The sequence below is a fragment of the Triplophysa rosa genome, linkage group LG14 (assembly GCF_024868665.1).
Source record: "Triplophysa rosa linkage group LG14, Trosa_1v2, whole genome shotgun sequence".
Taxonomy (NCBI): domain Eukaryota; kingdom Metazoa; phylum Chordata; class Actinopteri; order Cypriniformes; family Nemacheilidae; genus Triplophysa; species Triplophysa rosa.
This window is the reverse complement of record NC_079903.1, coordinates 13,019,072-13,041,061: the sequence shown is the minus strand read 5'-3', so window position 1 is coordinate 13,041,061 and position 21,990 is coordinate 13,019,072. Positions and strand designations below refer to the sequence as shown.

Below are 21,990 nucleotides of genomic sequence, written 5' to 3'. Positions count from 1 at the left end.
GTCATAAGTAGACCTCAGACAACAGTATAAAATAATAAAAAAGGCCAGTTCATGACACCTTTAAATCCTTCTCTATCACCTTCTTAATCTGCTGGTTCAGGTGTTCAGGTGATTCTAGTCTGACACTTTGCAGGAACACAAATCTTTAGCAGTATTACTGATGTCTATGAGAATGAAAACTGCTTACCTCCTTGCATTAGTGCTGAATGAATAAACTCTGCTGCAGTTTTAAAATGGGCGCTCATGTCAAACGAGGGTTGATCTTCGGCTTCTATGCCCATGTATGTGATGCCCATGCCATCATAGAACGTATTGTTTCGTTCGGTGTTGTGAGCACAGTTTAGGACATGGGTGAAGCGATACTTGCGCATCTCTTCAAGATTTTCAGCTGTACTGTACAGGGATAAATGCAACATTAAGTTATTATTGCAGTAAGCAAATGTCGTTGGGTACTACATCAACATCTGTGTCTTAAAGTCTGTGTAAAGCTATATTAAATATGTACTCTGCGGTATGGGCACAAAACCATTTGGGAGACATTTCTCCAAATATCTTCTTTTATGTATCACAGAAGAACGTGTCAGCAGGTATATAGCAGGTCATCAAAAATAATCTTTATATGTTTACGGTAGGAAATTTACAAAAATCTCCATGGAACACGATCTTTACTTAATATCCTAATGATTTTGGCATAAAAGAAAAATCTGTCATTTTGACCCATACAATATATTTTTGGCTATTGCTAAAAATGTTCCTGTGCTACTGGTATATTGGTCCAGGGTCACATATAGTATAAAAAATATAGCACAGAAACATGATTTTAATATGTACAAAATGCTACATCTTATTCCATCCTTAACCTCTTTTTTGGCTTGTCCTTCCAATATCTAACCGTAGCTCTTCAAGAACGAGACACACTTCTCGGACAGCATTTGCATCCATATAATTGATCACCTTCTTTCTGTGGCGCACCATAAATGGAATGGTGTTTTCATCCAGTTAAATTTGTACAATATTTGTACACACCCACTGCTCTACACCGGTCTTTTAAGGGAGTACCTACATGGGATAAATAATATGGGATGGGATAATAAACCACTACTATTAATAAACATATGTCACAAAATAAAAAGGAGGCACAGGTACAGTAAAAAAATATGCAACATACGTATTTTGAATACAAGAGGTTTATTTTGTGATGGATGTACAGTATACTGCTTATTACACTGATGCTTTATATACAGTTGTGTAAAAAAATAGCAGTGTAACATCACCAATCTGATGAAGTACTGGTATTAGCCGTAGTGGTATTTCTGCAAATAATTTACGTGTAGATGTAGTAGTGTAATAGTGAAGAACAGACTTGTCTGCCATGACATAAATTAAAACGAGTGTGTACATAATAATAGCAGTGTGGAGTTTAATTGGAGAATTCATTCATTCTGTAAAAAACAGCTGTCATTATTTAGTAAGCCTTTAGTAAGGAAGAATTGAAGAAAATGTTTGATGTTGCATTGTCATATTTGACTATATGACAATGACTTGAAACTAAACCCTCAAACAAACAAACACAACAACAACAATAAAAAAACGATTTAAAGTAATGATCACTATAATGTTTATTGGATTTATCAAAATGGTCAGTTCACCTTGACAGATGGTTAACTGATAAATAACTCAGAATGTCATCATTACAATGAAATGTGGGTATATTTCAAACATTCAATTTTTCAATCAAGACACTAATCTTACAGACATCATTTAGTAATCTAAATGCCAGGAACATTTAAAAGTGTTTCATAAAATATCCGAGTATTGCACATTTATGGTAAAAATTTAACGAAAGATAACATAAGAGTACAAATAATTAAAATTCATTTATGACAATTAATGTTCCTAATTACAAAAATATAATTTCCATAAATGGGCAGTTAAAACACTTTATTCCTTATGAGTACAAATATATCAAATTAGATTTAAGTTAATAATAATGGCAAATATTACAATCTTTAAAAAAATGGTTTAAGGGCACGGATGTTTCCCATGTGTTTACTGAAAGAGTATAACAAAGATAAATGAACTTTGTTAATATTAAAAATATGTAAACATCAATTAGCTGCAGAGCTATATTAGCTGGTACGCCTGTTCTGAATCAAATTCTTCTCTCCAGTATTAAAGATGAAAGGCCAATAAGCTTGTCGTATCTGACAAAATCTTTCAATCTCTCTTCACATCTTGCCCATTGACATCTGCCATCCTGTGGCGATTCATCCAACGCTGGTATTTGACCTGGGATTTCCGATATGCGAAACGGGCAATGTCAGCCATGAAGACCCATGACAGTGCGTACATGGCTACACCACCACATTTAATAATAAACTTGGGTCTCGGGGAGATGAGCTCGCAGTACAGCATAGTGCCGCCGACGAAAATCCGCATAAACACGAACAACATCACAAAGAGAACATCCACAAGGTCTCCAAGGAAGCTGTCGTAACGGCCGGAATGTTTCAAGAACCAGCGAGTCTGGAGGAGGGGGTTTGTGATCTCGCTGCCGAACAGCACGGCGCAACCCTCGATACCTGACTCCCCCAGCCACAGGGTCAGCAGAATACCCAGGATGCTCATGGTGTGGTGGGCGAGCATCACCAGCCCCTCGGTGCGGAAGTACACGCACCACGCCATGTCAAAGATAAAGTAGCCCAGACTGATCACCATAGCAGTAATCTGCAGAGGGCTGTTCTTTGTACCTGCAAATGAAAAGTATACAGTATGTGGAAAACATTAGCATCTCATTATTTATGACATGCTAACCGTGCTACACATCATTCATAATAACACATTATGACAAATCTTACCTGGGTAGGTGAAAGGCCACGGTCCATCTATGTATCCAATGTAAGCTGTTACACAGACAGCAAGAATGCCATGGAGTAGTGTAACAAGTCGACAGTTCCATTCGTAGCCACAAGAGCCATTTGTGTAACACAGCAAAGCGTACAGAGCAATCCACCCAGCTAAACACACTCCGACTCCCAACAGCAACGGCGACATCTTTATTCTGCGAATCTAATAAATCACAATCAGATTTCAAATGAACATAATATATTAAAATGTTAATAGGACTAGTACATGCAGAGATGGGCAGTATTTAGTTACAAATGAAATACTTACTCATCAAATGTATTTAAATAAAGTACAAAATACTGCTGTGAAAAAATGTATTTAATTAAAATACAAGTAACTTGTCATTTGAAAATACAAATACAAGCAATCATTTGAAGTCCGAGAGTAACAGTGGCGTTAGATACACATAGAAGAAAAAGAGAAAAGTTTTCTTAACTAAACAGCAGTCCATCAACCGCTCAGTATTGCTAGTCCTATAAAGCCTGGTGACAGGAGCCGGAGCAACGGGGGCGAGCTGGCATTTGACCCGGCACTTTTCAAACTACTGGGGCAGTGCCACGGCACTTAATGCAATAGGTGCTCGACTTTAGGAAGCGCTACAAACGGCATAGTATGTTTTATAGACAAATGCCAGTTGTACATCTACACATCTTCTCTCAGACAAAAAGATGATTCCACTGATTTTCCTGGAAACAGTCAGCTATGCATGTAGAATCAGTTTAAATCTAACAACGAATGTCTGTTTTTCTGAAGCACACCAAAAACTTGTAAATTGGTGTTTTGCTTGATATGATATCAATAGGACCAATGCAATTGTTGTAATTGCCTAGTTCAAGTCTTTAGTTAAGCATTGTATATGTTTTTATGGAGGTACAGGAATGTAAGTTTTGTTGACCATAATATTGCATATGGTATACATGGAATTTATTGAAATTGATAATTGGTGGAGAGGCATTAAAGGTATACTTAAATACGTCTTAAAATATTGTCTTCTTAAATATTTTCAGCAATTTCTGAACAGTGGTGCCAGCCCTGCCTGGTGATGAAAGTTATTGCACGCAAGTATAAACTGACATATTTGAATATGTATTTTAAAATACAAAATACAGTCTCTCAGAGTATTTCATTACAAATAGCATTTGACTTTTTTTGTTAAGGAAAATACAACTACCAAAATCCTCAAAAGTAATTTAATACGCATTTTAAACACATTTCATGAAAATACTGCCCATCTCTGAGTGCATGCATTATAAGTACTTACATGAAACAGCACAACGCTGTTGAAAGAAGTCAAAATGTCTCGCCTGTGATTCTGCTGTAGGATAACCACTAAAACCCCTCAAGTGTCTAAAGGGGTAGCATTGGATTTCGCATGAACAGTTGAGAAATACTCAAGTCTGGCTTACATCAGGTTGTGTCAAAATTAGAGCAAAAGTTACTGTGGCAACCACGGCTCTCTTTTCTAAATTCCAACAATGTTGTCAGCCCATGAACTCCACGAGCACTATCTGTCAATATTAGCGGGCCCATATCAGGCTATTCAAATGATGGGATACTGGTATGGTCTTATCAAACAGCCAATAAAACAGGCATTGTTCTTGTAACAGGTGTCATTTCCCAAAGTTACAAAGTTCAAAATGACTAATTATAAAAAAAATGAGAGAAAGCACACATTCTCCGGACAATAACGAGTTCGAAACAGAAACTAAGGCTAATACTCTTAAATTAAGCTGTAGATTTGATTAAATAAAGAGTAGCAGGCTAATCGTGCAATAAAGAAAATACGTATATTCTGCTTATATATATGTATATATTTATTCACCTTTTAAAATGTTCACGTCCTCAACAACATGTTCATTGACAGGCCGAGCAGCTATTTAGTCCTCATCGTGGATGCGCTCCGTCTTTGTGACTCCAGCCTCAGCACCTCTCGTACCCGACACGAGGCCTTGCGGGATCTCCGAGTTCATCTGCGTGTTCATCTCCGGCATTGACTTGGAGATGGGACGCAAATCACCGCACAAACAAAAGCCACATTTCAGCCCTCGATCTCTCAGCGGCTGGCCAACACACAGTGAGGATGACAACAAAGAGGAAGATACATGCTTTACAGGAGGGCGCCCCCTGCTGGTATGGACCGCGCAAGAGACTACAACACGGTAATCGCGTCGGGAAAAAATCACATTCGAAAGGATTTTATAGTTATAATGGATTATAGACCAGTGTTAAGAGTTTAATTGAAACTACAGTATAATGGTCTTTGTAGGTCTCCACTCCATGTTCATTTGCCTGTTTTCTACATGAATTACTTGGAGCTTTTTTATTTACTGTTACAGTTATCATAGCTATATACCTCTGTTACTCGAGACTGCTTAAAACAAGTAGGCTATTATTAGTGTATTATTGCTAGGAAATTATTTGGTTTGATTTTTCACAAATGTGGGATCAATTTTGTATCTTTTTTTAAGTTAACATTAGGCAAAACATTTCAATGGTAAGGCAAAGAAATTCAAAAATATTCTTTATGACATCACAATGCTGCCACTGTTGAAGATCTGTAAAATCAGTCACTGCTGATGTGTGTTTTGACAGTTACATGTAAATCAGCTTAATAGTGAAATACTTAATAGTTCTGCACAAATTGATTAATGTGTTCGGGGAAGAAAACAAGCTTGCAGCCTGTCTTTGAGCAGGCCAAAGCTCAGTGCGGTTCCTAAGCAAAGAGGAGTAAAGTGGAGGCCACAAACAACAGCCAAGCGGCTTCTTTGCAAACGCCTGGCTTCTGGCTCATGTACAAATGCCTGGCAGTAACAGGGATGAGGTTCCTATGGAGCTAGATGAACCAGAGGAGGATGACTTCATAGACGGGAGTCCCACAATCCTGTCATCCCATCATTTTCAGAGCACTTATAAGAAAATCTCAATTTGTCTTGACGAGCCATTCTGCAAGTGCCGAGACATCAAGCTAGATCATTCCCGGTGGCACCAAAGCCATTTTTGAGCAAGGAAAATGTCGTCTGAGCACAAGAAAGATGTCTGCCAAACAGAAAAAAATATATCTTGGCACCAGAAAAATGTCTTTAAGCACAAAAACACTTACGTTGTATGATAACGTTTAACACCTTATAATTAAATGTCATTATACTTATTCTTTTAGATACAGTATGTGTGAAAATTGTGTCAACCACTGTACTAAAAGCAGACAGTTGTATTAGTATTTAAAAGAACTGCTTTTAAAAGAGACAGGTTATTACACTTTGCCAAAGGAGGTTTTATTTAAAAGTTCTTCATATTATGCTCGTAGTCATTTTCGTAGGAAAATAGTTTTGAGACTTTATTCAAACCAGCTTTATCTTTTTAAAGAAAAAGTAAACACTGAATCATCAAGGCACTTAGATTCCAGACAATAACTGTTGGCTAGGGTGGTTTCAGGTGATCTCAAACAACACTTTTAACAAATAATAACACTTAAACTCTTCAAAAACAAAACATTAAACAAATCAGTATAAACATTTTAGTACCATAAACTACAACTGAGGCATGTTAAAAGTTAATATTCTGATAGTAAGAAAAGGAAGACATGTGTTGAAGGTAAATGAAAGTGATAAAATACAGTTTTTGACATTCATGATAGGGCTCATTCCGTGGTCTTGGTCCTGTTTAAAGAGCGACTTCTGAAGCTGAAAAATTTTAAGACATTTAATACCACACAAAACAGGATTCCTTAAAATAGGACATATATCCAAATTTGAGGTTCCCAGCTCTGTTGAGACAGGTTAAGTAATGTTGCATAACCAGAAGATGGCAGTGTTGGGTGCACAGTAACAAAGATCTCAGGACTTTACTTAGTGAATGACTGCTGCCTCTATTGCCTTTCATTCTTGTTTTGTCAGGACATACCCTGATCTGACTTTGGTAAAATAACACAAGGAACCAAAGTAACAGTGTCGACTGTTTCCAGCTAGTGAGGGTGTAATGCTTCTTATTCACATACAAAATGTGACTTTCGACAGCAACACATTGCAAGCAGAGCTAAACCAAATGGTCCTTGAATGATACTGTTATAATACCATATGATCCAATGACCCCTCATATACACACAATCCAACATTATTGTTGTCAGCATTAAGACTTGAGGTGATTGAATTCACATGATTGCATCTGTCTGAATTACGACGAAGACTGAATGAATCAACAAATAGTGTTATCCATCTGTACCAACATAATCCAAATGTGTACGTCCACTGCAAACCTAAAACAGTGCCTTGAATGTAACCCATTCGGAACATAGTATCAGCATACAAGAAAATAATAAAAAACAAAATTAAATAAAAATAAATGTGCACGGTGCTTAAGGATCTTCAATATTTTCCCACTGCAAAATAAATAATACCAGTTTCTGAAAAAAGAAAGATTGGCAACCTGACGCAAGCTAAATTAAAGACAACATCTTGTTTTATACTGACAAATTTATCTTAAACTTGCTGCATTTCACAAATCAATGCATCTAGAAACTCATTCCACAGGACCAGGATGAGAGCTTTAAATACTACTGACCAACTGAAATGCATCAGCCAAATGCAACAATGACTGTTCCTCAAAAATAAAAGATCTGGCAGACTGGTCTAAAGATTTTAAATCAGACCACGGCGCTGCTCAGATGCTGTAAAGTCCAGCTTTAATCACAGCTCCGCAAACACTCATCCAAGGAAAAGTAATTTAAACATCTCTGTAGGCACATGCGTCTGAAGGCTTGGAGGTGAACAAACCCCATGGTAAAGGTCACATTAACAGTTTTTCTGGAAGCAGAGTCTTAATTCTCTAGGTTTCTTCCTCCCATAGGCACAGCTGTTTGTGGGGCACATAGTATGTAAAATGGTAACCCTTGCTGCAGCTTTTGATGCCGCATTTATAAGGACTGCCCCTGCTGGAGGTGTCCCTGTTGCGACAGTATTTTAGCAGGCAGGGGTACCACTCCAGTCTGAAGTTGTAGCTGCAGGAACAAGGCTGCCAAAGGTCCTTCACCGTCCCACAGCTTGGAAGGCCAGGCACTTCTATTGCTAAGGGCTCGAACATGGAGCCTTCCACACCTGCAGAACAGCAGAATCAAAATCCCAGTTGACAAGCATTAGGGCTGTAAGCGATGTAGTTCAGTTGGACGAATGCAGAGGTTCCAATTAAAACTTTGATCATCTAAACTGGTTACAATACATTTAGGCATTTTACTGATGGAGCAGATGTTCTTTCCCTAAGCTGATGTGAAACAGGGTTGGATAGACTCAACAAGATCAGAGAATTACAATTTATTGCAGCCGTAACTACTAATGGTTAAAGATGATTTTTAAGGTGAAGCTCAACTCTATACTTAAAGGCGCAGTTTTTGTATTATAGATTTGCCACGAATCGCTCAGTCCAAACACGACGGTGGCCACCACAGTACAAAAAGATGTCGTTCTCATGTTGACGCAGGGAAGAGATTTTGCGGGCATTAGAAAGACTGTAGAAAGAGCGATGTCTTATGTATTACATCAAATAAAAGGTTTGTGGATTTTAAGTTTAAAGACTTTCCAGCAGAGACGCGTTAAGACCCGCGGTACTAAGGCTTTTAGCAGAGATACTCACAGATATCTATGGAGATACTTTCCAGCAGAGAGACGTTGGAGAGAAAGATCGTCTAATCACCCCCGAGGAGGTTGCTTTGATTCGGATCAGTGTGTGAGTAACATACTAACATACCAAGATATGTTGTTGTTGTAATATTAGCTGTGTGACAGAGCAGTTTGTTTATCTGGAACCGCTTTAATATTGTACTCGTCCAGATGCTTGAGAGAGAGAGAGAGCGCATTGGAGCTGAAACTGGAGAGCGAGCGAGAGCGCGTTTTACTCTTTTACTCAATGATGAATAAACTTTCAGTTAATCCGCAGGTCACATGCGTTCCGAACCAGAGAGCACGATCCGTACGGATCATCCCGCAATCCGTTTCACCACGATACCACAGCGGAGAGGAAGAGGAAACGCGCGTTGTAGAGTTGTTTGTCCGTTTAGGGCTGCTGTACAAAACATGGCGGCAAATTCAATGTATGTAGGGCCGCTCTGTATGTAGATATAAACAGCTTATTCTAAGGTATTACAAACTTAATGGTTCATTACATAAAGTCTTTATACATCTCTGAAGACATAGTTTTGTATTTTATATTGCATTTCCGTCAATAGATCCTCCTAAAAATGCTGTATTGTTCCTTTAACATGTAAGAACACTATGTCAGCGATATATATATATATTTAAGCATGCTGGGTTGGGTAGAATATAATTAAGGGATTAATTATATGCTTGCCTTTTTCCAGCCAGTGTTTGACGTCAGCCTCACGCGTGTACACTGCCTCCCGGGCAACGCTGCAGATGTTGTGGATGTGGGTGCTCAACTGCCATGTTCGTGTCAAGTTGACCGCTACGTTCATGCTCAGCATCTCCGTGCTCCTCTTCTCTTCTGCTATGCGGATGGCTTGGGGATTTTTCTGCCAAGACAAAAAGAAGGTTTTAGGCTGAGGTACACTGTAAAAAAAAAAGAGTTGAGTCATCTTAAAATAATAAGGCAACTTTTTTGAGTTTACTAACAGGGACTGAAGTCCAACAAACTCAAAAGAATTATGTTAAAATCATGCATTGTCAAAACATAGTCATGTTTACATGGTGAATAACAGAACTAAACATTTTTTGTCGGCTGAACATAAATAGAGCAGACAGACTGATTGTTTAAACTGATAGTTCACTCAAAAATGAAAATTCTGTCGTCATCTACTCATCCTCTTGTCATTTCAAACTTGTACGACTTCATTTCTTCTGCAGAACACAAAAGATGATGTTTTGAAGAATGTTTGTTCCCATTCACCTCTATTGTATGGACACAAAACCAATGAAAATCAATGGGTAATGTCATTGTTTGGTACCAACATTATTCAAAATATCTTCTTTTGTGTTCTGCAGAAGAAAGAAAACCATACAGGTTAAAACTTTCAAGAGGGTGAGTAAATGGTAAAAAACCTGCACTTACGCCTCAATAACACAAAAACCTCATAATTTATTTAAAAAAACGACGCTTACCGACGACGACAACAACAACAACAGAGCATAAATAATGCCAGCAAGAACTAAAACACTAATATTAAAAACAAAAACACAAAATTAACCATGCGGCAATGCATGCTGGGAACATTCAAACTCGTATTCAATGTAATTTTGTTTGTTCCCATAAAGCTGTTTGGCCAGCTGGGCAAACTTTTTGACATATCAGGATGCTTAAAGTGTTTTATCGCATTTTTCATTAATATTCACACATTCCAAGACTACCAAGGCCGACCTCCCAGGAGCTCATCAAAAACCTTTTTACAGCCTCAGAAATCTCCTTTTTAAACATCTCACTGCTGCATTATGTCATGTCCCGTCTGAGCCTTCCATCCTGCATCTGCTCCCTCACAACCTTTTCACCCTAATGACTTCTCCCTAGCCGAGGCGGGTGCGAGTTCAATGAACTGACCTGCCGGAGTCTGGCCATGGACTCGCTGGGGATGATCTCATTGTGGTTGAGGCGTGTGACGAAGCAGAGCGCCTGGTACTGGCTCTGCCCTCTCTCAAGCTCTCCCAGGATCAGCGCCCGAAAGATCTTCACATCCTGTGAGGAAGACATGCAGTCATTACTCAATTATGCCACATCTTCATTAAAGACACATATATTAGACATGAGAAATATCCTGCACAAGCTCAAGTCTTAAATTTGGCTTCTTGCGTGGCTTCCTGCATTGCATTCTTCACATGCCTTTTAGCATTTCAAATTCAGCCACCGACCTTCAAGCATACAGTGACATCGTAATTAGAAGATTTTATAGCATTCAAGCCCAGAACAACAGACAGACACCATATATTTCAGCACATCATTGGGTTCCTCATAGCAACCAGACCAGGACCCTGGCACCGGCCCCGTGCCTATAAAGACGTCCATGTAAAGGCATTATGGGAAACCCCGGAGGGAAGGGTCCTGTCTACCCATTCATCAGCTACTCTTGCTCTGGCATCCCCATGGCTCTGCCAACAGAACACACACACACACATTCTCCCAACTCCCTCCTCTGTTTTTCACAGTGAGCTCTCAAGAACAGAACCGACAGAAGGGTGCAAGCTTTCAGGATTTCACTTGCACAGTAGGAGGTTTTCTGAGACAATCAAAACAAACAAGCCAAAGCTGTCTTTGTTGGCTCTGGAGGTCTCATCCCAATTCTGTACTCACTGAGCCTATGGTGGATAAACACAGCCAAGAATCAATCACCTCTTAAATTTCAAATGAAGTTTGTTTTGCAGATATTGTACAGTTTCGGTTTTGTTCTCTGCAAAAACAGTAGGAGCAAAATACATACAGCCGCAGAAAAATTTAACGTTTTGCTGATTTAAAATTTTTCTATAGTTATGTGTTTAGTAAAATGTAAAACAATCTTTTTGTTTCGTTCTGTGAACTACTAACAATATTTATACCAAATTTCAAATAAAACTATTGTTTCTATTCGCATTTATTTGTAGAAAATGAATACTGGAGAAACAGGTAAAAATAGCAGAAAAGACGCTCTGTATTTTTTTCAGATTAAATACTGCAAAGAAAACAAGTTCATATTCACTTCTAAGCAATACAACTCCAATATTTGTACATGTACTTAGGATAAGTTCTTTTTTTATGTGATAACCTCCATTTTATCCCAGTTTTCATGTGTCTTGTCATGCTGTCAGTCTTTCACATTGCTGTTGAATGACTTTATGTCACTCCTGAGGTTTGATTTTGTTGAAATTCAACAGACACTGGACTGAAATGACCACAACACATCTAGAAATGCTGATTTAATGAAAATTTAGAACGGTCTCAATTTTTCCCAGGCTGTTTCAGACAACTTTTCGAACGGATATTGTATTTTCACATTGTTGCACCTCATTTACTTTAACATAGCATAACTAAGAGGTGAATTTTTTCAATATTTCTGCCAACTTTTTGGGTAAAATAACAGCCTCCCTGCTGGAATCCATCACATAACGCTGACATCCAAACAATAGAAACCCTGTCAAATTAAACACAAAGCCCACACAAAATCCAAATTATAGAAGAAAGCAACACATTTCTGTAGAAAAAGAAAAACCATCATTCATAAAAAGGATGTGTAGATGTTTAATGTTTAGGAAGATTTTTCAGACTTTTTTTCCACATTCGCACAACTCCAGAGAAAACATAACACGAGAGCATTGTTACAAAGTCTTCCTTCAGTTGGGTGAGGTGAAGGCTCAAGGATTTGAACAGACGGCATTGCAAGGCCATGTGAAGGTGATGAAATCACATCAAAAACCTATTGCTACCGTTTTACACTTCTTACAGGACAGATAAAAAGCGTAATGTTAATTGTTCTGGATGGAATTTCTTGTAAAGCAGCAGAAATATAAGAGAGTTTTAATAAACCAGCAGAGGACGCTGACCAGGCAGAATTAACGCACGGGTGACCGAACAATCAGCAGACACAAGAGGGAGGAGTGAGCAGGCACTTGTTATTTCAAGCTTGGCCACTATAGGACCTCCCAGTCGGCAGACAGGCGGCTTGGTTTAAGAAAGAGAGAGGGGGGGGGCGTCGTGAGGGGAACTGCTCAAGGCACTCATTTTAATTATAGGGAAGTGTTGGCGTCACTCCTTTGCCACCACCTTGCTGACAGTAGGGAGAAACCCAAGCGTAAGAAAAATCCAGGCTGGGCTACCTTTCCCTTCTGCAATCTCACATCGCACAGGTAGAACATCCGCACCTGCTGACGTACAGCAATCGCACTTGACTTTACCAAGCTTGAGCAGATATCAGTAGTTCAGACAATAAACCACCCTTTATTGTCAGTCGTCGTTTGCCAATTTCCTCTTTCCTTATCTGCAGTGTGTACAGTTTTTGCTTTTCACTATCCCGAGCGCCTCTGGGGTCGTGTTACAATTCTCTGGTTGACCCCCTCCGTGTAGGAACATGCCTAAGCCAGGTTAGCAAGTAAACAGTTCGGTCAGGTAGATCCTCGTCTCACCTCTCTGAACCTTCATTCTTATAAGAATATCAAACACGGGTTAGTAAAGTACAAACTCACCTAGTTCTGTGGCACTGCACTTACAGCTCACAACTCCACTACTTATTCTGAAATATCCCATCATGCATTGGGTGCAGATTTATTATCGAGTACAAAAGGTAATAGATAAAAGTTCACCGTTGGCTGCACTTTCACGCTTGTTTCGGTGATATGATTGAAGGGCTGATACTGAATGTAGTGAGGTGGATAACACAAGTGCACAAACACTTCCTGTTGGCTGTGGCTGCCACTGGTCTCGAATGACCATAGTCATCACTAATTCATTGCCCGATTCAATGCATGACATCACAACATCACATAAACAAATATTATCTGAGAGACATTAGTGATCAAGCACATTCCTTAATGTAACTAATCAAAATAATAGATCTCACATCTGACTGTGTGATGTGTGACATGCAAATTTATACACAAATTTTAACACCCCTTAAAGGGACAGTTCACCAAAAAATGAAAATTCTGTCATCATTTACTCACCCTCGAGTTGTTCCAAATCTGTATAGATTTCTTTGTTCTGAAGAACATAGAGAAAGATATCTGGAAGAATGCTTGTAACCAAAAAGTTCTTGGACCCCATTGAGTACCATAGTAGGAAAAATTACTTTATAACTTTTTGAACACAAAAGAAGATATTTTGAAGAATGTAGGAAAGCAAACCGTTCTGGGGCACTTTTGACTATCATTGTCATTTTTCCCACTATGGTAGTCAATGGTGGCCAAGAACTGTTTGGTTACAGCATTTGTCCAAATATCTTTCTCTGTGTTCAACAAACAAAGAATTTTATACAGGCTTGGAACAACTAGAGAGAGTAATTCAGGACAATTTTTTTGGGGGGGGCCTGAACTATCCTTTTAACTATGATAAAAATCATTGTGTTTTTTGTGGTTATTTTATTCTGAGGGTTTGGGCTAGAGATTCTTAACCACGCAACTGCTCTTTGGATCTGTAGCAGTTCATATGAGACAAGCCTCCCAACTTTATATTTGTTTGTATCTCAAACATAAAACACTTTGACAATTTTTAATATGTGGTCTGCAGAGATCAAGCACAACAAACTGACAAAAGCTAGTTTTTTTATGATTCTGCCATACTTAACACTAGTACGCAATGACATTGATTAATTATCTTAAATGCAATGCCAACTAAATGTGCTTTGTTGCGCCACAACAAAGATGTTTATGTTTGAAATTGCTTGTTTCTTTTGCAAATACACCACAAGCCAAGTCGCTACTACGTACATGAAAGTTGTTTGTAGAGTTCACGTAAATCAGAATGTAGAAATGGGGGCTTTAACATTTCTCTTGTATACAGGTGCTGGTCATATAATTAGAATATCATCAAAAAGTTGAGTTATTTCACTAATTCCATTCAAAAAGTGAAACTTGTATATTATATTCATTCATTACACACAGACTGATATATTTCAAATGTTTATTTCTTTTAATTTGATGATTATAACTGACAACTAATGAAAATCCCAAATTCAGTATCTCAGAAAATTAGAATATTACTTAAGACCAATACAAAGAAAGGATTTTTAGAAATCTTGGCCAACTGAAAAGTATGAACATGAAAAGTATGAGCATGTACAGCACTCAATACTTAGTTGGGGCTCCTTTTGCCTGAATTACTGCAGCAATGCGGCGTGGCATGGAGTCGATCAGTCTGTGGCACTGCTCAGGTGTTATGAGAGGCCAGGTTGCTCTGATAGTGGCCTTCAGCTCTTCTGCATTGTTGGGTCTGGCATATCGCATCTTCCTCTTCACAATACCCCATAGATTTTCTATGGGGTTAAGGTCAGGCGAGTTTGCTGGCCAATTAAGAACAGGGATACCATGGTCCTTAAACCAGGTACTGGTAGCTTTGGCACTGTGTGCAGGTGCCAAGTCCTGTTGGAAAATGAAATCTGCATCTCCATAAAGTTGGTCAGCAGCAGGAAGCATGAAGTGCTCTAAAACTTCCTGGTATACGGCTGCGTTGACCTTGGACCTCAGAAAACACAGTGGACCAACACCAGCAGATGACATGGCACCCCAAACCATCACTGACTGTGGAAACTTTACACTGGACCTCAAGCAACGTGGATTCTGTGCCTCTCCTCTCTTCCTCCAGACTCTGGGACCCTGATTTCCAAAGGAAATGCAAAATTTACTTTCATCAGAGAACATAACTTTGGACCACTCAGCAGCAGTCCAGTCCTTTTTGTCTTTAGCCCAGGCGAGACGCTTCTGATGCTTCCTGCTGCTGACCAACTTTATGGAGATGCAGATTTCATTTTCCAACAGGACTTGGCACCTGCACACAGTGCCAAAGCTACCAGTACCTGGTTTAAGGACCATGGTATCCCTGTTCTTAATTGGCCAGCAAACTCGCCTGACCTTAACCCCATAGAAAATCTATGGGGTATTGTGAAGAGGAAGATGCGATATGCCAGACCCAACAATGCAGAAGAGCTGAAGGCCACTATCAGAGCAACCTGGGCTCTCATAACACCTGAGCAGTGCCACAGACTGATCGACTCCATGCCACGCCGCATTGCTGCAGTAATTCAGGCAAAAGGAGCCCCAACTAAGTATTGAGTGCTGTACATGCTCATACTTTTCATGTTCATACTTTTCAGTTGGCCAAGATTTCTAAAAATCCTTTCTTTGTATTGGTCTTAAGTAATATTCTAATTTTCTGAGATACTGAATTTGGGATTTTCATTAGTTGTCAGTTATAATCATCAAATTAAAAGAAATAAACATTTGAAATATATCAGTCTGTGTGTAATGAATGAATATAATATACAAGTTTCACTTTTTGAATGGAATTAGTGAAATAAATCAACTTTTTGGTGATATTCTAATTATATGACCAGCACCTGTATATAACCAAAAGTCCCACTTGTAACCAAACATCCAGTTTAAAGTAGCTAGGGGAAAGATTCAAAATGACATGACCTCAGGCAAAAGAATCAGGCATGCAAATGATTTATGCTAAAAATAGCTCATACGAAAATGACATTGTATATATTATTATACAATTACCATAATCAGTATTTGGCTGTAATAGGATTACGGCTCCCTGTGTGATGGCGGAAATGTTTTAATTGGTTTTCTATAAAGGCCAGTGAAAAAGCACAGGTGCATGCCGGCATTTAACCTTTCGCTCTAATGAACAGAAACCTCACACAAAAGAGAACCAGAAAAGCAGAGGCTTTGAGAAACACCCCAGTTAGAGGAATGTGAGATCTTGCACACCTGCCTTACCAGTAGGCATAATAACAAGCACTGCCTTAAATAAAAGTTGCTAATAAAAGCTACAGAGTATATCTGTATTGGTAACTTCCTAAAGTAAATTTCCTCTGAATACGACACCAAAGTCGAAAGACCACTGCTTCAACAGCCCGCCTGTGTGTGACCTACGACTTCCATTTGGCATGTAGCTAACTTGAGCTTCTCCGCAGGACAGAAGGGACAACTTTACCCTCTTACAGCTGTCCAATTGTGGACACTGCAGCTCGGATGTTATACACTTAACTTCACAAGATCATGACGTTACATGCTTCACGCTGTTAACTTCTTCCACAACTGTCTTAACACTAACAAAACAAGTATATTGAGCAGCACAATGGCTCAATGTATTCAAAAATAAATCAAGATTGTAACACAGATTCTTCATCATATTCTACTAAACCATAAAGTTACGTCAATGTTTCAACACTGCTTATCAAGCCAAGACGTTGCACGAGAAGACACAGAGAGAGACATCGAAACGTGAGAGAAGACTTCATGGAGGCTTGATAAAGTTCCTGTTGACTAAAGGGGATCTACATATTCTATTTCCATGAATATATGCCTCATCAACAAAACAGGGGAAAAAATGAAGCAACCCCACATTGTACAATGTCTTGTATCGGGAAGTTGCACTCAGGGAGAACTAATGTAACCCAAGCTTGATTCATGTGGCAATAAATCGAACAGATCAGAAGTTATTTATTCTCTTAAGGATGTTAAGACATGCTGCTTTGGAAAAAACCTGTCATGAAAGACAGATAATAAAATGTTATGGATAATTGACAGATATATCAGACATGTGTCCTGTGGCATAGCAAAAAATAAAAAACAACTAATATTATATTATTAATAATAATAATATAATTGTGATGATAATCTACACTGCATTCTACAAGTCAAAATGATGAAATCATGACATGATTTTCTGATGATCTGCTTTCTAAGATTTTACCAAATGCAACGGTTACATTGACATGTATGCATATGCCAGACATTTGATTCAAACAGTGCATTCTAGATTATTTTATGAGTTTTTCGGAATTTACTGAAAATCACACCCATAACCTACAGCTGAGCTGTAGGAAAGCTGCTTTTATTGTTTAACACAAACTTCTAAAAAGTGGGGTGAAAAACCGCAAAACCGAACATACTTTTATTACGGTCACTGCTGGAATGCAAGTCTGGATCAACTGACTTCAAAAACAGTTACAAGTACTTTGCATAACAGTGTCCGCCACTCTCTGTGGGAAAACAGAGCACTCTTCCTTTGCAGCAGTGTTTAAAGGGTCCATATAGCTACTGAATTCTGGGTTAAATAAAGACATCACCTGGTAGCCAAGGGGCTGTCAGATATTTCCTACCTGAAGCCAACAAATGAATATGAAAGTGTAACCTAAACATGGATTCATTTGAAAATGGTCATAACAAACTGTTCAAAATGAGAATCCTTTTTAGTGTGCTTTTCAAAAGCGCCACCGGCTCGCAGTGTTCATCATACTTCTGTGAAGAGTCATCTGTGTACAAATGACTTACTAATAGTTGTCTCTGAAAATTAATCCGCTCACTGTGTGCACAATGGGTGTGGTCTTTCATTCGAATTGACAGGAGTGTTTTAAAGGTCTATTGTGCCACACTGATTCCTAAGAGTGGTTCAGGCATGTGTGGCGTAGAGTTAAGGTCACATCAATCCCACGTAACTCAGTGGGCCATTTCTCAAACAGGTTGGACCGCCGGGGTTAAAGTGGGCAGGTTTACACACTTGAATGCCATTCAAATACACAGCACACAAACTGGAAATGAGGACATAAAAGACAGACAAGTTCCCACAGGTGACAAACGACATAAATTCAGAAGAAAAACACCACTCAGAATGAGTTGCTCAAATTTAAGTCATAGAAAAAAACCTCCTGCCACAAGCCACAATAAACAATTTCCTAACAGTTGAATTCATTATGGCAAGGTTTCCAGCTAAACTTACGGGGTGATAACATTTCAAAGTAAAGAGGAAGGCTGGCTTGCCGCCAAGCAGGTCACAGATATACCAACAGGGAGATGAGCATTGGCAGCGGGTACGAGCTGAGATGAATTCATCTTCTTCGCTGCATATGCTGCCCATGGGCAGAGACAGAATGCAGAGAAACACAATACAACAAGAAAGTCAATGGCACGATTTAAGAGAAGAGCCTGTATCCGAGATGAAACATTCATGCAAGCATATTATCACACGCCTTCTTCCCCTAAACAGTTGCCAGCGTTTTCTGAGAAAGAGAAACTGAGTTATGATGCAGACAACCTTATATAACCAACGCTTTAAAGCTATCTATTTTGTGTTTTTAATTTGGATGTGTCTGGTTCCTTCATTACGCAAAAGCCACAAGCATGATCTCATTTTCGTTCGAGATATGCAAGATAAATCGCATCTGATTCCCATCCAAACCAGAACCCAGCTGTGACCAAACAGCACTTGTTGAAAGATGAGTCAACTGTTTCCAACTGTATAGCACAAAATCCACAAGTATGTCTGTAAGCTTTCTCCAATCTAGAAAAACTCTTTTATGATCTTCAAGTTAACCCATCTGGAAATATAAAAATGTATAAAGAGAATAATAATCCTCATCTGATCGCTACACGTTGCCATGGTCTGCATTTCTTTTCTTTTTTTTCCAAAAATTAAAAAAGAAGGCTAACATTATCTGACGTTAATTAAGGATAAATTGTTTCCAAACTAAACAATAGAAAACAAATATAAAAATAAACACCTAGTTGGTTCATTTAGCACCTGGTTAGTTTGATGCCAGCGTGACGATACTTCATTAACAAATAGTCATCAATATAAATGAATATTTGTCTTTCATAGCCTCTGCAGTGCATGCACTAAATCCCGGAAGGCAGCTGGAAGTCATCTTAACTCAACTCTCCATAAATCCCTGAGATACGAGGAAACTTAGATTGGAACCACATGTTAAAGGAATGGAGACAAGCCTGCCAGTAGAACTGATAAAAAGAATAAAGGAAAGTTCAGGAATTCCCAAATGTGATTAAATCCTCCACGGCTGGGCTGGATGTACTGTAGGGGTCCGCTGATGTGATTGAATTGACAGTCACATCAGGACAATCATAACAGTAATCCTGATGGCATGATCACCAGTTTCACAATCTGTGGATGTCCATCACTTTTTGAGGTTCATTTAACTACTTTAAGAAATGCATATAGCATGTCAGAAAGTTGTGAGTCACGATGTGACAATCGAAATACAACGCGAATTTAACCCGACCACTGTTGTCTTTGGCTTACCTGCTTGAAATCGGCCACAAACGTGATAAGAGTCCCATCTCCCTGTTTGAACTCCACACTGATGGAGTCCTTCTCTCCGTCCGCCTCCAGAACTTCATCTGTGATCTGTCCATCGGCTAAACGAACTCTCACCTTCAGCTCCGAACTAGACCCTAAACTTACCGACACCGCGAGCAGCCAAACCAACACAGTTAACCGAACTGAACCCGATGAAATCCACCTCGCCAACATTCCAGATTATCCTAAAACTCAAAGTCCGAGCTCGGAAGGCACTGGAATAACAGTCCAGCAGTTATAATGTAGCGTTGATGTGGCTCGACTCATTCCTCAAGACTCTTCGGATAGACTCACAGCGGGTCCGCGTTTAAATTACACGTCCACTTCATCCATATTTTTTTTAGGCTGGATATACGACCGAATTCATAAAGTATGTTAAAAACGTTTATAGGCTTCCCACGTTTGGTAAATAAGCATGTAGTAGGAGAGCCGCGTCACACACGGGTCAATCTGATGTTTTCAGTCGTCTCGCGCCTCTCACTGAGGGAACTTTGATTTGTGAGCTCGTGCACATTCGTCCTCGTGCCATTGACGTTCGCGCTGACTCGGGACGCTGCGCTTTACACTCTGACTTCAATTTTAGTTTCTGTTTTCCTCACCGGGAGCTTTTTTTCTCCACTAGTATTGCAGATTCGTCACTTCCTTCGTTATCCAAAGTGCAGCAGCAGTCCTACGGCCTCCCAAAGTTTAGCTGGCAGCGCTCGAACACTCTTAAAGGCGCAGCGTCCTCTCAAATATCACCCAATAGGCGTCTGGATAAAACACAAGCCTACAGTTGCAAATCTCTGCTTACGCTATGCACTGAAATGCCAAAAATATGTATTTCTAATTGACATAAAAAAGTTTTGAAAAACTAAGAGTTTGGTTCCAAAATGAGATCACTCCATTTTTAAAAAATGTTTTTTTTACTGTGCATTCCAATTCATATCAATCAAACTGCAGTTGGTTTGTTTTGATTTAAGCCATAATATCTAAAAAAAAATACAGCGAACTAACACAATAATACACAATAATAACATGATAACATAATAAAAAACCTGATTTTTGAGTTTAAAAAAAAACATTTTATATCTGTTCCTTTATCTATTCTAGATCATATGGAACTTGTTTATGCACATATTATACTATTATCTAAAAAGCAGTTTGTTCCAAAATGATTTTCTTTTTAAAATCATTGTAAGGTTTAAAAATGTGAGTTAATAAAAATATTGATTTGTATGGATTTCTGATATATGACTGATAGGTAGAGGCCTACTTCGGCCTATACAAAATATTTTGTGAAGATATTCCAGCTGTGGCTCACCCAAGCTCTTATTTCAAAGTGATATATTTCTTTCTGGGTGGCCCAAGTCTATGTAACCTCCCCAGAAAGCACATCACTGTTGAGCACATGGATTGGAGATCTTCACCGGAGTAGAAAGCAAACAGAAAGCCAATGGGCCTGAGTAAACACTGTCAGGACACTGGTGAATACGGGCAATAGATTGTAGGGAAGTTCAGGTAAACACGCGGCAGCTAAACTGAAGCATTTACGACTCTGGGGGGGGGGTAAACGAGAAGAAAAAGGAGGATCTTAGTCATTTCCATTTGACCAGCTGTTACTTCAGATGTGTTTGGTTTGTTTTGCCTTTTAACCATCTAGTAACTTCAATACACAGTTGTTGTAAATTTGCACATTTTTGTGCAACTAAAGTATTTAACTAATTTCTACATTCTTTTCCCAACAATTAGTTTTTAAACGGATTCTTTCTTTAGACTTTGATGACTTTAGAAGTTGCTTATGAAATTGATATCTATGGTCTGTCCAGGTTTCGTAGTACAAAGTGCCATTTGCGCCGTTTGGTAAGTTTCGTCATAGTGTATATACTTACGTAAATCATTAACTAGAGGCATACTGTACACACACAACAATGTCTAACTTAAGAGCAGAAAAGAAACTTTGAAGCTGTCTGAACTTTGTCGTATCTGCTACTAGTACTAATTTCTTTGATTATGTGATCATTTATCACATAAGACTCAATATTGTGCTTACATGTTTATCAACTAATCCTGATTGCGGTCCACTGATGTATTGTAACATTTTATCTGAAATGTTGACTGGACTAAAAGAAAATTGGGGATTTGAAACATTGCCAACGTTTATGATCAAAGCCGCAGCCATGTCATACCCGAAATACGCTTTTAAATATTGAATGCTCTTATTTCTTTTTGGAACTCTTCTACCGGTTAAGTATGACATTGCACATCGTGCCGTTGATCCTGATGTTGTTGCGTGCCAGGGATTTTGGGTATATAGTCGTGAGTGTG

At 38.8% G+C, this 21,990-nt stretch overlaps 2 protein-coding genes across 3 annotated transcripts; both read right to left on the bottom strand.

Moving 5' to 3' along the window:
• Window positions 1–2,119: 2,119 nt before the first annotated feature.
• On the bottom strand, window positions 2,120–5,004 carry tlcd5a (TLC domain containing 5a). Of its 2 annotated transcripts, none has more exons than XM_057351200.1 (3): window positions 4,730–5,004; window positions 2,859–3,069; window positions 2,120–2,750 (listed from the first exon to the last, which is right to left on the bottom strand). In XM_057351200.1, exons 2-3 carry the CDS (start codon window positions 3,052–3,054, stop codon window positions 2,218–2,220), a joined length of 729 nt encoding a protein of 242 aa, XP_057207183.1. In that variant the 5' UTR covers window positions 3,055–3,069; window positions 4,730–5,004; the 3' UTR covers window positions 2,120–2,217. The 2 variants fall into 2 exon arrangements, with proteins under 2 accessions (XP_057207183.1, XP_057207184.1); XM_057351201.1 differs by lacking the exon at window positions 4,730–5,004 and adding an exon at window positions 4,169–4,712.
• A 1,164-nt stretch (window positions 5,005–6,168) lies between these two features.
• On the bottom strand, window positions 6,169–20,358 carry oafa (OAF homolog a (Drosophila)). The gene is made up of 4 exons (XM_057351804.1): window positions 19,627–20,358; window positions 10,444–10,578; window positions 9,244–9,424; window positions 6,169–7,997 (listed from the first exon to the last, which is right to left on the bottom strand). Exons 1-4 carry the CDS (start codon window positions 19,855–19,857, stop codon window positions 7,729–7,731), a joined length of 816 nt encoding a protein of 271 aa, XP_057207787.1. The 5' UTR covers window positions 19,858–20,358; the 3' UTR covers window positions 6,169–7,728.
• Window positions 20,359–21,990: the final 1,632 nt, after the last annotated feature.

Bases quoted from the DNA above. Each gene is read 5' to 3' on its own strand.
- oafa (XM_057351804.1), bottom strand. From the start codon at position 19,857: ATGTTGGCGAGGTGGATTTCATCGGGTTCAGTTCGGTTAACTGTGTTG. The intron at 10,579-19,626 runs GTAAGCCAAAGA...TCTTCCTCACAG, and splicing joins TTGTGGCCGATTTCAAGCAG to GATGTGAAGATCTTTCGGGC. The intron at 9,425-10,443 runs GTCAGTTCATTG...TTGTCTTGGCAG, and splicing joins CCATGGCCAGACTCCGGCAG to AAAAATCCCCAAGCCATCCG.
- tlcd5a (XM_057351200.1), bottom strand. From the start codon at position 3,054: ATGTCGCCGTTGCTGTTGGGAGTCGGAGTGTGTTTAGCTGGGTGGATT. The intron at 2,751-2,858 runs GTAAGATTTGTC...TTTCATTTGCAG, and splicing joins GTGGCCTTTCACCTACCCAG to GTACAAAGAACAGCCCTCTG.